The sequence below is a fragment of the Triplophysa rosa genome, linkage group LG13 (assembly GCF_024868665.1).
Source record: "Triplophysa rosa linkage group LG13, Trosa_1v2, whole genome shotgun sequence".
NCBI lineage: Eukaryota > Metazoa > Chordata > Actinopteri > Cypriniformes > Nemacheilidae > Triplophysa > Triplophysa rosa.
Window position 1 is genome coordinate 10,731,481 of NC_079902.1, and position 17,501 is coordinate 10,748,981.

General features: G+C 39.6%; 1 protein-coding gene across 14 annotated transcripts in view; it reads left to right on the forward strand.

Annotated features, from left to right (window-relative positions):
- Positions 1–17,501, forward strand: part of tenm2a (teneurin transmembrane protein 2a) — a 429,048-nt gene that overhangs the window by 395,283 nt on the left and 16,264 nt on the right. For 11 of the 14 annotated variants that reach the window (XM_057348979.1, XM_057348978.1, XM_057348982.1 and 8 more), the window contains 9 exons: positions 1,971–2,171; positions 2,264–2,449; positions 5,256–5,279; positions 10,641–10,787; positions 11,598–11,808; positions 12,934–13,053; positions 13,408–13,669; positions 14,845–15,112; positions 16,225–16,368. In XM_057348979.1, the coding sequence (XP_057204962.1) occupies positions 1,971–2,171; positions 2,264–2,449; positions 5,256–5,279; positions 10,641–10,787; positions 11,598–11,808; positions 12,934–13,053; positions 13,408–13,669; positions 14,845–15,112; positions 16,225–16,368 (1,563 nt within the window). The remainder of the gene's footprint in view (positions 1–1,970; positions 2,172–2,263; positions 2,450–5,255; positions 5,280–10,640; positions 10,788–11,597; positions 11,809–12,933; positions 13,054–13,407; positions 13,670–14,844; positions 15,113–16,224; positions 16,369–17,501) is intronic. The other 3 variants (XM_057348980.1, XM_057348991.1, XM_057348985.1) reach the window with 1 other exon arrangement.

The window sequence follows — 17,501 nt, forward strand, 5'->3', positions numbered from 1 at the left end:
TCACACATTACTTGGTTGTGTGTGTGTGCGTGCGTGGTCTGTACAAATAATAATAAATAATAAACCCAGTACAAATAAAATATTATGGTAAAATAAGATTAATATAATATGATAAAAGCACTTATTTATATACAGTAAATGTTTACAACCTCAGCAGTGAAAATAATCTGTATGCAAAAAAATATCTGTTTATTATGTGCAAATTCTATTGCAGTAATATAAACGTCAACATTTGCTGGAGCATAATTAATTGGATTGTAATGCGCTTGTTTAAGCATTAATAATTGTGCTTACAAAACTTGAAATACTTTCTATAATTAAATTGTCAGGACTTTTTGTTTGGAAATGACTTGCTTGCATGCAAACTTCAGAATTTAATGTAAAACAGCTCGCCAGTTTTTTTACATCTACTCTGTATCACTTAAAATATCCGTAAGGGAGCATTAGTGAAGCGGAACATGTGAGTCTTTCATACAGACTGTCTCCCCATTCTCTTGTCGGACTTAATAGCCTTCCACAAAAACACCTCACAGATAAGAGGAAAGGCTGGAAAATGTATTGATTCAGGTGTTGAGAACAATGGCTTCAGTCTTGATTCATTTTCTGTGTTCTGTAAAGTTCAGCAGCTCTCAGGTAAGAAAGTGACTGACGGTGAGGGAGACAGGAGAAACCCAGAAGAGAATCCCAGGTGTCTGAAGATGCAAAGGGAGGAGACAGAAAAAAGATAAAGACAGAAGACAAACGCTGAAGGCAAAGAGAACACAAAGAGAGAAACAGCATACAAACATAAAAATAAGTTAAAGGAAAGCAGAGTTTTAGAAAGACTCGTCGTAACGGAGAGAAATTGGCAGAGATAAAAGAATGAGCTGCAGTGACAGCTAAACAAACAAACAAATAGAACAACAAACTCTTTGCATATTAATTTTGTCTACCTCTAATTCATAATCTTAAATTTGCAATCTAGTCCCATAATAAAGTTTAGATAGATATTTAGAAATGGTTGACCCAAAAGTAATAATAAAACAACTATTCTAAAATTGTTTGACTTTTTCTGTTGTTGAGAATTTTATCGATGCTATTTTTTACACACAGTCATAACATAAAATACACATTTTCAAGCGCCAATGGTCATGCAGGCCACAAGAAACATCCACACCTCACACCCGCTATAGCTTCAGCCCTGGGAGTCAATAGAGAGACCCCTCCATCACACAAAACGTGTGTGTGTTAGAGAAAGAGCATTTTAGTCAGGCATGAGTCAAGCCGTCTCGGAACACAAGGTCAGCACTTCTGCGTTTTTCATTTTTTCCTGCTGTTCTACGATTTTTCAAATCAGATATTCATCACAGCAGAGTCACTCAAACAATTTACCTGAAGTGCCGGTGACACAAAAATCGATATCCGTGACGTGCCGTTTCTGCAGCATAAACAGAAGTTGACGCAAATGACTTTATGTGCGTGAGGGGAAGGGGTCCGACGGTTCTGGCCGAGGGTGACTGAGAGAGGGGTGTCAGGCGGGCCGCCTCAGGGCCGAGTAATTTGTCAAGTGGCTTTCTTGCGCTTTCCCGGGCCAGATCTCTCCGTCGCACGGCGGTCAATATCAATTTTTTCGAGGCGTCCCGGAACATGCGGGAGAACGGGTCAAAGTCAAAAGAGAAGACCGGTGGAAGGGGGCGGCGTAGAGAGATGCTGAGAAAATGAGGGGGGTGGGTGGTTGAGAGGTGAGTGTGAAAGGCTCTAGACAGGAAGCTGCCATTCTCACACCACCAAGTGGGATATTGATTTGTTATGTGCAGATGAAAGATAGTATGTGCTTGGCTTTTTTAATCCTTCTGCACACAGTAACCGTATGACTCTGTGTATCTTTTTAAGCTGTTACATCTCAAAGACTATTTGGAATACATTTCTAAATATGTACGCAAATATGTGTCTTTATATTAATATTCATAACAAAAAATCCTTGTCTACAGTTGACTGCCTGGATCCGACCTGCTCCAATAACGGGATCTGTGTGAATGGAGAGTGCCACTGTAAGCCGGGCTGGGGCGGACCCAATTGTGAGCTGCCCAGAGCTCAGTGCCCGGATCAGTGCCACGGTCATGGGGCTTTTATCCCGGACACGGGCCTATGTAGCTGTGACCCCAACTGGATGGGCCCTGACTGTTCTGTTGGTCAGTCTGCACGTTAAACCGAATCACTGGAATACAAAAAATATTTTGTATTACCTTGTTTTTATTCACATGTGGTTTGCTCTCTCTTTCAGAGGTGTGCTCGGTCGACTGCGGGACGCATGGCGTGTGCATGGGCGGTTCGTGCCGTTGTGAGGAGGGATGGACGGGAGCAGCGTGCGACCAGCGCGTGTGTAACCCGCTCTGCGTGAAGCACGGCACCTGTAAGGATGGAAAGTGCGAGTGCGAGCAGGGCTGGAACGGAGAACACTGCACCATCGGTAGGCAAACACCCAACCTTGATCCAGGCACTGATCTTTTCCTTTCCCATACATCTGCCATTACACCAAATGCATCGACAATGTGCCTGATCTACCTCTAATGCTCTCATTCATGTTATGCTGTATAGAGTCACCTATATCTGTGTCCTAGAGCGGATGTGTTTCTGAATCCAGTAATGTCTTAAAGTCCCCCTGTGATCGATAATTTTAACCCTTAAAACTAATCGTTGACAATCAAAATAACATATTTAAACATTTGTTTTTTGTGAAAATAATTTTTGAATGTAATTTTACACCTCAGCTTCATTAAGTATACGTAGATACATGAATATGCAAATCAGCCCCACCTCCACTCCATCGCACTTGGCAGTTCCAGGCGCTGCTAAACCTAAAAGTGAAACTGAGACCTGACACAGCAGTGCAGTGCAGTGATTATTTTATCCCAAATCTATGCGCCACCTTTGCAAATTTATGCCTCAAACTGCTGATCCATGGGGTCAAATGAGTTGAATTGATGTGATTGGTTAAAGGTTTATGACATCGTTAACCGGAGCAGTGTCAAACTGCTTTTTTTAATTGAGTTTTACGAAGAAAATACTCAGCAATGGTTTAAAATGATAAATTTGGAGTTTGTTCATCTTAAAGCATATTAAAAACACCAAACAAACATATAAATAACACAAAAACTTTATTTTCACCACAGGAGGTCTTCAAACTACTTTTTATCAACTATCACTGCCCTCAGATTTTGGGAGGGAGTTGGTTTGAGGAAAATCATGTGTGGGTTAGGATCTCGAAACAAATTGAATCAGTTGTCTTTGTGTAGTGGTTGTAGGTTTGTATATAGTTGGCATCATTTGTTGCTTATAGCAGAATGCTTATAGAGATGCTGAAGGATTAATAGACAAATCTCTAAAAAGTTGGTTAGGGTGATTTTTCTCTGCACTGATCCATCAGTATGGTATATTTTAAATTCGATTCGATATTTTGAGTTTTAAATCTCCTTACAGAATCACATACAGAAAGGTTTAGAGTTCAACTGATAATATGCACGAGTCCAATTAGATAATGTCAATTTAAGAGCGTGACTGCGGCCCCCACATGTACAGTGAACTACATTTACACATTTACATTAACTGATCTTAGTTAATCACTTCAAAAATACACCTGTTGGTTTATATTAAAAGCACATGTTCAGACTATATTAAGCTATATGTAGTTTGAGATCTGTTGTTGTGGCATTACATTCAGTGATTTAGCAAACACTTCTATCCAAATTGACTTGCACATGAAGAACGTTATAAGCAATTTGTCACTGCCAAGTTCTGCCAGAACAGAAAATAAAGAAATGCTTTAATTTAAAAATGTTTAAACAAATAAATAGAAAGAGCTTGTATGGTGATATTCTAGACATCAACATCAGATATTATTTCAAACACTTCGTTAGTCTAAACCAGAGCCATTGAGAGAGTCGCGACAACGGAAGTTCATTTTTTTTGAGAGTCACGTGATTCATGGAGCCTTAAGACAGTTTGAGGAAGTTCTTAGTTTTAATTCTTTATTATTTAATTCTTTCTTTTTTATTCCTTAAACGACTTACGTCTTTAAATGTGTTAAAAGTTTACCTCAGTTGGTCTGTTTAGCCGCAGCTCCATGCGTTACTATTAACTTCCGGGAACTATTGAAAGGCTCCATGAACCGCCATTGCTGTGAAAAAACTGCTCCATTGGAGTCAACGGAGTTGACGCGACTCTCTCTCTCAACGGCTCTGCCAAAATCAGCATTTTAAAAAAATCTGAGCATCTATCGCTGACCTACAAAATCCATGGACCGACAACAGTGAAGTAAATGCGAGTGAGGTTGTCCCGAGAGGAACGTTGACTTTTTTTTCGGAAAGCACACAGGGTTCAGCCTGTGTGCATCCAACACACTAAAGCATACCTGAGTAGAGCAACCGCAAACTCCCTTGAAGTCATGTGACATGCATGCTGCCATCTTTGCTGACAGGAAAAAATGCCAGCCCTCCACAAATATAATAAATGTACATTCAAACATATTTAACTTTGTCAGAATAGACTGAAAAATTTGAATAGCCATTGAAAGTAAAAAGATGCTGTCTGCCCCCTGTCACCCCCAACCACACTCATCCACACTCATCCCAGCATCGCTGTTTAAGAAAGCGTAGGAGATGTCAGAGGCCACAAACTGGTATGAGGACGTGTGTGTGTGTGTGTGTGTGTGTGTGAGGGGGTTATTGAGGTGATCCTGTGAGCAGATTGAGAACAGACTTATTCGCGTTTGATCACGCCTCTGATGGCGACGGCAGGTGTGTGGGATGCTGGGTAATGAACAGTCCTCGTGAAGGAGCGGCAGCTGATGAAAGGTGGATGTGTCTTCACCCTGCCTTGAGTTCTCCATCTCAAAAATAGACTCAGAAGCTGAGTTTTCTTGTCTCTCATCGTCTGTGAATGTGAGTGTCCGTGTGAGCATGTTTGTCTGTCTGTCACTCCAAAGATGACACAAGCGACAAAGACTACGGCATGCTAAAAGAGCTCTGCCTTTAATCCTTTTCCCCGATGTGCTCCAAGACAGGAAGTCTGTCTGGATATTCTCATCTAACCCTCTCTGTAGACAAAAAAGCCTTTTAAACGGCTTCCATCTTTTTGTAGTTTTCATCTTTTGTTGCTCAGAAGTTTTCTGTTTTAATATGACTGATTCAAATGAAGCAAAAACTGCCAAGATATATAAATGTGTCTGTCTGTTGTGACACCTTTTTTGTTCCCTCTGCATGTCCTCTCTGATGCAGACTTGTGGGATGGGAGTATTGAAGGTATTGTACCTCGTCGTACTGTGACTAGTGCTAGCTGCACTTTAGTCTGGTTGTGAGCAATCCCCCTGATAGCTTTGCTGCATAGAGACTGTGTGCTTCTGTTTGTAGAGTAGCCGTGGTGGAGTAGAATGTCATGCTGAATAGATTCATAGTGCTAGTCTGTGTTTCAAAACATCTGTGTTGAGTATTCTTGTTGTCAGATGTCTCTCTAACTAGAACTGCACAACTGCACCAAAGATGTCTGATATCTGTGCCATCTGGCATTTTGGTACCCCAACCTGGAACCATTTGATTACCAGCCTCTAATAATAACATGAGTAAAAATGTGTTCATATAAGATTATTAATAGTTACATGTTTTCACTCAATTTTTACAGTAAACACTGCTTTGTGTCCAAATCTCAGCCTTTGCTCTGGCGTAAATTCTAACTGGTAAAGTGAAAGATTAATCAAAGCATCGAGACAGCAAATAGAGCAATTCAATTGGCTGGGAACTGGCAGGCTCCTTCCATTTACCTGTGATAATTTCCGTGTTTGTATGAAAGCATGCTGCGGATGAACAGAATACAGTATTTATGTGCACACGGCCAGGGCTGGAATTTGTTTCTGCCGTTTTATTGCCATAGAACCATAGCAACATAACCTTATTACAGACACAATCCACCTGGAGCAATCCGAGGTTAAGTGCCGCGCTCAAGGGCACAATGCCAATGGCTCTTGACCGGCTCTTAGCGGGGATTGGAACCTGCAAACCTGCAGTTAATAGCCTTGAGCTTTAACCATTACAATACACCACCCCAATTCCCATAAACTGCTCATGGCAAGTAGTAAAAGGCTGAGGCAAGTATGTGAGTATAAGTATGATGGAAATGCATCCCATTCAAAAGGCTGCAGTTTCAGCTTTACCTCAAAGACTGTCGGTGTCACAGAGGCACATCGACTTATTCCCTATTGCCCTCAAGTCTGCCTAAAACAAAAGAGCTAAATTAAAGAGGACAATGCAGAGTGGAGACAAAGATCACATTAGATTTTAACCATGAGTATTTATTTTATATTTAATATTATTATTATTTTAAAAAAAATTAACCAAGGGTATGGATTTATTTATTATTATTATTTTTAACCAAGGGTATTTATTTATTATTATTATTATTGTATTATTTTTAAACAAGGGTACTTATTTATTTAGCATTATTATTATTATATTATTTTTAAATAGGGTATTTATTTATTTAATATATATATATATATATTTTAACAAGGGGTATTAATTTATTTATTTAACATTAATATTATTTTAACTAGGATATTACTTTATTAATTAATTTAAAATTATTTTGTGTCATTGTTTTTTTGACCAATGGTATTTCATTTATTTAATATTATTATTTTATTTTATTATTTTTAATTAGGATATGTTTTTATTTATTTTTGAGGGGACACCAGTAGTTCTACATAACTTGGTGCACTCTGTAAGATGTGACCAAAGAAAAAGTATGCACTTTGTAATTATTTAGTAGTGTCACATGTTTTTATAGTGTTACATGTACGGGTATTTTTCTTGGTAGTGTTTAGTGTGCAAAAAACATCAAGCTCCTTTTGTGTTCCAAAAGGGGAAAAGGCATACCTGAGGGTCGGTAGACAAAATATAATTGTCAAGCAAATGATTAACAAAGTAAAAGTTACATTTTTAAGAACAAACGTAAACATGTTAACATGTGTATGTGTACCACAGCAATTTTTACACACTGTTTGTACCCAAAATAATAATGTAAGTCAAAAGATACACGTTTTTTGGAAGTTCCATTCAAAATCCACCTGTGCAGAGTGTCAATGGGAAAAACGTCTTAGGGACATGGGTCATTACTGTTAGTAAAAGGGATCAAGAGAGAGTCGATCCTGAGATAAATGTGAAATTTCATGAGCCGTTGGTGCAGACTGGAAGGGTCATGAGGAACGAGCTGTGTTTTTACTGCGCATATTTTGGCACGCAGGGCGCAGGCCACAGGAGGCATGGTAATGACTTTGTCTCACGACCCTCGTGAGCTCCATTAGGTTGAATACCAATGGAGGGCTTGGGTTCGCGGGGGGCGGTAATGACAAGTTTAACTGTAGGGTTCACAGTGATCACGTGTCTGTGCAGAGAATCAAACCACAGCTGCATTCAGATAAAACTTACGCTTTTAATCTTCAATTGGTTCAAATGACTCCAAGTGAATGTTTGCTGGATGCATTGACTTTGTATGCTAGCGTATCTTGGGTGGATGTGGGGTGCACTTGATCAAACGCATGATTGGCTTGTGAGTGGAAACTACGCCCACCCTGACTGAAAAAGCATACGAGACAAATGCAACAAAAGCTTTGAATGCAGAAAAAGGTTTTTTTACAGCGATTCAATCTTGTACCTCCCCTATAAATAAAAGCATCCAAAGAAATCAACAATAATCAATGATGTATAAAAATGTATTGGCTTAAACTCTGGTATTTATTTTACTCTTCAGGTCTCAGAGAGAAAAGAGAATTTTGTGTAGTGTATAGTGTCATTTAAGTAAAGATTATCTGCTGTCACATGGGAAGGCTGAAGTTAGGATGTTAAGATAGGACGTTATATGACTTACTAGTAGTATGTGGAATAATGGAGCTGAGGAAAGCCCAGACAGAGTGCATTTTATAGGTGTTCACTCTCTGTGGGATTTCAGCTGGCTCTTCCTAAAGCGAGTTTGCAGGATTTACGAATCTAACCTTTATTTTATGACCTTTAAAGGCGAGAGGGCTGTAGGCCAATGGACGGGAGAGATAGGTGGAGGATTGCCTTTTTCTTTTACACATTCTGTCTCTCCTAATACCTCATTCTAAAGATATCAATCGTCATCTTTCTTTCTTCCTTCCTTCCTTCCGTCCTTCCTTCCTTTGCATATATTTTCTCTTCACCAATCCATCTGTCTCTTTCTATCCATATCTCTATCCATCTCTGTTGCTCCTTTCTCCATCTCACCTTTGGCGTCTCTCTCTCTTACCGTGTGCGGTGACCCATAACTCAAGGCAATCTCAGGTCCGTTTTAAGTAGATTACAATAGAGTCAACCTGCATTACTTTAGCCAGGTTCCTTAATAGTTTGTGAAATACCACTTTATTCAAGTTAGTGTGCTGAGAATCGACTGGCCTTTGGCGTGAGAGAGCGGCCGCTCTCGCTGCTGCCCAATGAGGAAGATCAATGATCAAAATAGATTTTGTTCTCCTGGTGTTTCATAAGTATTCGGCTGCTTAAAATGGCAGCTTTATTTAAAAGACAATCATTGCTAAGTGACTTTTCTCTGGGCTCAATACTGCGTGACAATCGATGCATAGCAGGTTGTTAATTTGGCATCTGAAGGACCCCAGACATTGAGAATTACATTAATTAAAGCAAGATTTGATTTGAGACACAGTGGCTCACTGCGTCCCAGTGCTTGCGAGGTTTTCACACCTCTCTGATGGAGGCCGTTCCATTTTCACTCATTTGAAGCGTCACCTGCAATGGGTCAGCTGCCAATAACTTCCAAAAGGCTGTTTCCACTGTAACCATCAACTTAGGCTATGCCACACTTACAAATGTGTTAACCGTTGGCGATTACGTTCTGAGACATTAGTGAAGGTTTCTGATGACACAGGATGAGGTCACACTCACAGCAAAAAGACAGGAAGGGACGAGGGCAAGAAGGTCACCGGTCACGTTCACTGGCCATCAGTGATGATTTGAAACAGAACAGAAGTTGACTACAAGGTAGGACCATTAGCTCAGCAGGAAGTGAAATCACCGCGGCTGCTAAGAGTCCCCGCTGAGAGCTGCCGCCACGCACAGCGACTCTTCCGATTGTTCTGCGACTATGTAAATAGTCTTGAAATTGCTGGGAATATTGGCTAGTGAGTCTTTTCATCTCTCTTTTTGCGTTTGTTTGGTAGTTTCGGTGTCTGCCCCCACCCGAGAACTTCCTCAAAGAAATCACATCAGTCTTGTTTTGAAAGATCTTTCTCAAAACTGTTGTGACAAGGTTGTTTTCTGCTTCTGTCTTTCACGAAGGCTGTTTATCCCCCGACTGCATACATTAAACACCCCCACGCGCACACATCACTCTGACAACCTGCGATACATTTACCAAATCATTTCTGTTTCTCGTTCAAAAGTGTCTTTCAGATGCGTTTACCTCTACCCCTCTCTCACATGCTGTTTATACGCCATGGTCTCTGGTTCTCTCTCGCACACACAGACCAAAGGAGGCGTCCTAATCGGATCTGCAGACTCCGGTCTCTCCTAACCGCATTCTTACATGAGAGAGCAGTGCTCTTTATCCCGCCAAATCAGATCAGCTACTGTAAATGAACAGCCTGAGAGTTGATCTGCTCTTAACAAATATCCCCTCCTGAATGGATGAGTTCACATAAATTCATTTGCTACAAACAATAGCTATCAGTGGACAATACTGTACGATAATTTCATTGCTCTCAGAGATTTGAGATGTGAATGGTGTTTTTTTTCCCCATTGAGTGCATTGGAGGCAGGTGTGTGTGTGTGTGGTTCTGTGCAATAATGGATAAAAGTCTGAAAGCATTTTAACATGAGTAACGTTTGATTTCATTATTCATGTTCATTCTTGGCATTACAAAAGTCTGTTTGTAAATGTTGTTTTGTGTTCTGTCTAAGATCTGTTTGTATAGAAATAGACACTTTTAACAAATAAGCACAAGGTTTTTCTTTCTTTTCTACAATAGGTTAGTGAGAGTATGTATGTAGTCTGTGTATATAGTGTGTATTTATTTCTTATGGGATTTGTGTTGTTTTGGGGACGTGCCAAAAAACCTGTTTAAAATTCCTGGTTTGTGTGATTTGTTATTTTTAAGTTATATGGCAACATAAAATTACTGTATATTATTATTATTATATGAATATATAGCACTTTATATATATGTGTGTGTGTGTGCGTGCATGTACGTATGTATATATGTATGTATGTATACATGTATATAGTAAAGTGCTATATATTCATGTTCAATAATAATAATAAGAATTTATATGAATATGCCAACATGGTGTTTATTTCACGTTTAACATTAGCTGAATGCAAAAAATGATCATTAAAGTCATTGACAGTTAATTTGTCAAAGATTAAAAAGACATTTCAATGAAATTCCTCCGTAATATTCAAATGTTGCAATCTTTGTATTTCAACGCTTCATACTGTTGAAATTAATTTTGATCTGGCTCTTATCAGATTTTTGGTTCTAATCATTAACAGAAGCTAATGGTTTGTTTGATAGATTCCTCTCTCGCTCACTCTTGAATCTGTCAGAGTCTCTGGAATCAGTGGTTTTGTGTTTTCTGCAGATGGCTGTCCTAACCGCTGTAATGGAAACGGCCAGTGTCTGCAGGGTCAGAACAGCTGGCACTGCGAGTGCAAAACTGGATGGAGAGGCACCGGCTGCAACGTTGCCATGGAGACTTCATGTGCTGACAACAAAGACAATGAAGGCGGTGAGATATTCTATTGTCTACTTTGTGGGAACTTTGTTTGTGATAAAGATCAACGAAAAGCCATAATATCTAATAGGTAATTGGCCTTTTCTGCAACATTACCATATTCATTCCTAAATATAAAGACCATTTCCAAACAGAAGTCCTAAAAGAGACTACAGGCTTACCTGTAGTTGTTTCTGCATGTTAAGCTGTGATCTGAATTTTTTTTTAAGATCTAACAAATTACACACAGCAGCTTTACTGTTCCCCATATTTCAGCGAAAGCGTGTTTGCATTTCACGCTCTGACAGGGTTAGGATGACACTCGAATACACCATTCTCACCCAAAGTGGCACCACATCTTTCTGTCTGTGTACCCCTGTCTACGATTGTGTGACTTGCATAATTTATAGCGATCAGTTTGAGTACGTTTCAGTTTAAACGTTTGAGTATTATAGCTATTCTCAGAACATAACTAGAGCTGAACTGTTGACTTTCATCTGAACTGATGAATTAAAAGGAAGCACATCAGATGTTCTGCATTAAGCGATTTTATTCAAAGCCCCAAGGTAAGAAAAGAAAAAAGCACATTTCGAACCCCACTGTAAATGAATAGTGGAAGAAAAGCTGAAATTCAGATCCTCCCTCATTGTGTTCAAAATGTGTAAGAACGCTTTGATAAAAAAGAAAGGAAACTGTTGAACAAGAAGGCGTTTCATCAGAGGGGTAGATGAAAAGAAGATCTTCTGCCGGCTCAGGCAGCTCTGATTGATTTTGCGCTATTGTAATATGACATTACTCATCATATTTCTGTGTCCTGTCTTTTAGATGGTTTAACTGACTGTATGGATCCAGACTGCTGTATCCAAAGCCCATGCCAGAACAGTCCACTCTGTAAAGGGTCCAGGGACCCCTTACAGGTCATCCAGCAGGGCCAGCACCCCGAGCAGAAAGTCCGTTCCTTCTATGACCGTGTTAAGATGTTAGTGGGCCGGGACAGCACACACATAATACCTGCTGACAACCCTTTTAACGCAAGGTAGCTCAATCTGCTATAGTTTGCTAGGACTGTAAAACAAATCACTTCTGACATCCTGAGTTAGATGTTTGAAATACAGAAAGTGTGCTCGACTCTGCACGAGTGGATATATAACTGGTTATACTCTCTTCTCTCTCTGTTGATAATCATTGGATGGCTTACTGCTGCTATGATCATTCGAAAAAAATATATTCTGTTTTTTATGCGCAATTGCGCCAGGCACACAAATTTCGTGAGTAATGTTGTGTACACACCAAAAGTGAAGCATTGCATTCCTTACTCTAGATTATTCACAGGATTATTTGTTTTTCGCATCACTTGCGCGAATAAAAACATCACGCGACGGGATGTCTTTGCGCATTCGGACGTGTTAAACAATACGTGTTTTACATGTTCTTCGTGCGAATATCCCACATTTGAGTTAAAATTTTTCAACTTGCGCGGAAGATACGCATAAGGCGAATATTGCGCGTTTGCTGCAATGATGCAATCGTATCGCCCATTTCACGCCGGGCGACGCAAATGAAGGCAAATATGTGACACGATTGCTGCATACGTGTGATATTCGTCTCAGGCGCATCTTCCACGCAAGTTGAAAAATTTTCTTTTTTCGCATCTTTGCAAATTTACTCGCACAAATAATGACATTCTGGTGTGTACACAACATAATGCTCCTAATCTGTAGTTCGAAAAAAGTGTGTTTGCTCTAAAATAAATTACACTAACTTAATTTAAATCCACATGGCACTGTGCTATTCTAGCGCTTATTTTGGTAGATTTTGCACCTGTTTCAAAACTGCTGGTGTAAGATGCAGGTGTTTACGACACGTCCGTTCAAAGTCATTTTAGTGACATTTCTAAAAAGGCCACTGGAGTACAGACATGGCACCTGCTGAATGGACATCGAGTGCTTGCAATAATACTGTCAGATTTGTGTTCTTTCACAACCCTGAGCTATTTTTGAGCTGTATCGATTGCTGTCAGTGGCGCTTCAGCATGTTTCACTGTCTATTTTTAAGACTAACTGATTTGTTGACTAATGAAAAGTTTATGGTCTGGTTTTGTTGTCAAAGTGGATTTGTTGGTTATCGAATGCCTGACGTCTTATTTGCTTGTTTCCGTCAGCCTGGCGTCGCTGATCAGAGGTCAGGTGGTGACTACAGATGGAACCCCACTTGTGGGAGTTAACGTTTCATTTGTCAAATACCCCCAGTATGGCTACACCCTCACACGCCAGGACGGGACGTAAGTATATGTTACTTTAACCCCATCAGCCATGCAACACACAACCCCTCTTAGATGTTTAAATACCAGCTTGTTTTGTGACTTTTTAGTTTACATAAGCTTCTAGTGATTCTGGGAGCTAAGTACCAACAGAGCAAATCTTTATTAGATTCACTTGGAGTTGGGTAAATTCAGTCTTTCCATTAAAATGACTGCAATCTATCAAAACAATGAATTATTCCTCCCAGCGAAATGGCATTTATAATGGTTAAAGCACTCACGATGTAATAGCGCTATCAATAACGCAAATACATATTTGTTGTTTTTTTTCGCTCTGTTTGCCTTTCTGCCTCCATCTCGCTCTGTTTTCATTAGGTTTGACCTCATTGCCAACGGTGGAGCCTCTCTCACCTTGCGCTTCGAGCGCGCTCCATTTTTGAGCCAAGAGCGCACGGTGTGGCTGCCGTGGAACATTTTCTACGCCATGGACACTCTGATGTTAAAGACTGAGGAGAACACGATCCCCAGCTGTGACCTCAGCGGCTTCGTGCGGCCTGATCCCGTGGTGGTGGCTTCACCCCTCTCCTCTTTCTTCAGTTCCAGCCCAGGAGAGAGATCTATCATTCCAGAGACTCAGGTGAAAGATGAGACCCTCGGTTCTTGAGCACAAAGACCTCCATTACTGTAATGACCACCTTGACGCATTTCGCAGTGATGGGATTCTTTAATTAGAATTTTATTACACTTCCGTTAATTTGTTACGTTCACTTTTTATTTCTGCTCACTTCAACATCTCAAATTTGCATTCGTTTTTTTCGTTGCTTTTTTTGTTCCTTAACCTCTTTGTCTTTGATCATTTGTCATTCTTTTTTTCTGTGGTCTTTTAGTAAATTGTTTGATAGGTCATTAACCTGATAGCAATCCCAGGTCAACTCTCATCTACAATCCTCACTCTAATTATCACATTTCCTTTTTTTTCATTTTCGTAAGCCTTTCATCTACCTTATGACCTTCCTCACTGATTTCTTTTTCTTTGAATGTAAGAGAGTTTTACCCTCAAAGACTTCCTGTATCACATTTGCATATTGCAACACTTGTATGAATCAATTAAATAACTAAATCAATTAATAAACTAAATTAAATCTACTTTTTGAACTAAATATAGGTTAAATACATTTACATTATAAAACTACAACATAAAACAACTCGCAATCCAAAATGTTTTAATTTATACCATACTGTTTACATCCAGCTCTGGAAAGAAATTCAATTATAATTTATGTTTTTACTATATTAGATCTTTTTTTATTTTTGAATAAACTAATTATAAGTATGTTTTAGGTAAAATTATTATTTAATGAAATGTTTTTGTTTCAGTCTGGGAATTACTGACAACATTTCTCCCAAGTCCCAAAATGTTGTTTTTTTATTTGCTTTTATTTGCAGAAGATAAAAAAATAAAAAGATGCGATAGACATGCAATGTATCCAAATTTCGAATACTGCAAAGAAAACAAGGGTTTTTTTTAGACAATACTATTGTCTTTGCGTGTATTTAAGAAGAGTGAAAAAATCGTATTTGTAAAATAACCCTGATTTTTAATCACAGCTTTCATGCGTCTTGGCATGCACTCAGTATTCCACATTGCTTTTGGATGACTTTGTCACTCCTGAGGTTTGCTTTTGTTGGAAGTCAACAAACACTTTTGAAATGCTGATTAAAAGCAAATTATGAATGTTCTCTTATTTTTTCCCCAGAGTTGTATACGGGCTCTGTAAATCGATCTTAAAAGCATGATTCCATATCCACCAGGTTCTACACGAGCAGATTGAGATTCCCGGCACCAGTCTGAAACTCTGTCACCTAAGCTCACGTACAGCAGGTTACCGTTCCTTGCTCAAGATCACCATGACCCAGGCCGTGGTGCCTCTCAGCCTGGTCAAAGTGCACCTGATGGTTGCCGTGGAGGGTCACCTCTTCCAGAAGTGGTTCCATGCGTCACCCAACCTTGCCTACACTTTCATTTGGGACAAGACCGATGCGTACGGCCAGCGTGTCTACGGTCTGTCTGATGCAGTGGGTAAGCTCACAAAAAGAGTCATTTTTTTAACATCGTTGGAACTCTGCATTCAGGACTGGAATTATTTATTTATAAATAGCTTTTATACAAGCACAGCGGTTAAACGGGTATTGTTAATAGGTCCTCGCGTTTATTGCCGCTTCGCTGAGAGATCACAGTAAGAGTTAGCACATCACATGGGATTATCGCTCATTCGTGTAAACGTAGGACCCAGGGATGCTATCTGCATTTAGGAAGCATTCAGCCTCACCGTCCGTGTCAGAGACCCCCACAGCTACATTGCGGTTTGCCCTACAAGAAGGAAAATGCTGAGAACAGCACTCTGTCAATACATTTTTGCATTTGTTTACCCACAATGCCTCTTGCTGAACTGTAACGTACACAACCATACATGTTCACCTGCCTCATTGGTATATCTCTGTATGCATTTATGGTAATTGATTCATGAAGTTCTGTTCGGCATTTTTGCGAGTCGCATTGACCCTGCGGCAGCCACCCAGATCACACAGTTGTGTTTGAGAAGTGAAAGCTAGAATCGTGTCCAGCCGCTGGGTGTCTGAACAGATCATGTTCACACTTTACAGAGGTGCTCTGTGGTTGTGTGAATACACTCGAGATTGTGATTTGTGAAGGCTTGCCGATATCCTGATATATCCCACTGTACTTCTGCCCAGCGGTCCACAAAACTGGGAAAAGAAAAGTTGTGTTTTAGGGTCACATCTAGACCCAGAATCTGGAAACGTTTTTGGAATGTTTTCTGAACTGTTTTTGAGGAAAATCTGTTGAATAGATTGAAAGTGTACTAGTCTTTGCAGGCCCGCATCTTACACTGTTGCATCACAGCGTTTGTGTGTGCGTTTCATGAACCGCTGAATTTTTATCGTTTCTCTAAATTTCCCTGCTTTTAATTGAGCCTGTGGTTTTCAAATAAACATTTATATGCTGTCTCACTATTTCCCAGCTAGACTCCTCATCCAATCTGCTTCATTGTATGTAAATGAATCATCTCTAATATTGGCCTGTCATGTAGTTAATTAAACGTTTTTTGATGCATTTTGTGTACTCTCTCTTTTTCTCGATTTAATTTCTCGTGCTCTCTCTCTGTCCCTAAGTCTCTGTGGGATATGAATATGAATCATGTCCCAGTCTGGTGCTGTGGGAGAAGAGGACGGCTATGCTACAGGGCTATGAGCTGGAACCTTCCAATCTGGGCGGCTGGTCTCTGGACAAACACCATATACTCAACCTGCGCAGTGGTATGAGCCTCATGATCTTATACTGTATATACAATTAAAGCATAAGCATATCACACATTACACATATACTGTACAAGGGGTGTGTTTTTCCACCTCTGTATATGATCTAGTGTACCCAGTGTATCTAGCAGTAAGGTTGCATTTGCAACCACCAGCTCACCCCTCCTCCCTCCCTTTCGAAGCACTGCGGTGGCTGACACAGAACTAAGATTTCGTCATGTTTTTGCTTTTTTGCCGAAGGAGATAACGCATTTACGAAATGCGCACTTTAGAGCAGTTTGTCTGTTTAGGGCTACTGTAGAAACAACATGGCGAATTCCATGCAAGGGGACCCGTGGTGTATGTAGATAGAAATATCTCATTCTTAGGTAATAAAAACATAACGCTTCATTATGTAAGGTCTTTATACACCTCTGAACACAGTTATGTATATTATGTTAAAAAAAATGACACATTGGACCTGGTTTAGAAGTGAGGCTTCATTTTTTTCTATTGTCTAATAATTGTACTTTTTTATATGATTCACGTAGTACAAATTTGTAAGAAAAATGTCACCTTGTAAAATTGTTGTCTTTTCCTGTGAGATCAGCTTTGTTTGATGTGCTATATAGACATATGCCAACACATACCATTATGTCACAGTTATGTCAAAAGTTGCTGCTTGTTAATATACGGCCGCCCACATTATATAGTATCAATAGGCGGGTTTCCATCACTCTGGTTTTATTCACATTTTGAAGTTTCGCATCAGAAACAAGTGATGGAAACGCCAAATTTCGATGGGAGACGGAAACACATTTGCAAATTCCTCCAAAAAGTCACGTAACTGCACTATGAGACGGCGTAACCTGACCAGGGGCGTAGCCAGAACTTTTTATATAGGTGGCCAGGAAAGACCCAGAGATTTTATTAGCGTGACCAAAAAATCCTTACACACAGACTTATACTGAAATTTACACCAATTCTTCATTACACATAGTTTGCTGGTCAAAAACATACACAAAGAACGTAAAGTAAACTATTTATTTGCAATGCTTTCTTGTGCTAACATTATTTTAAAATATTTTGCTAGCTATCATTTGCTGTAAGTTAGCATTTTTTATAGAAAATAAACATTGCAGTACCCCAACTTA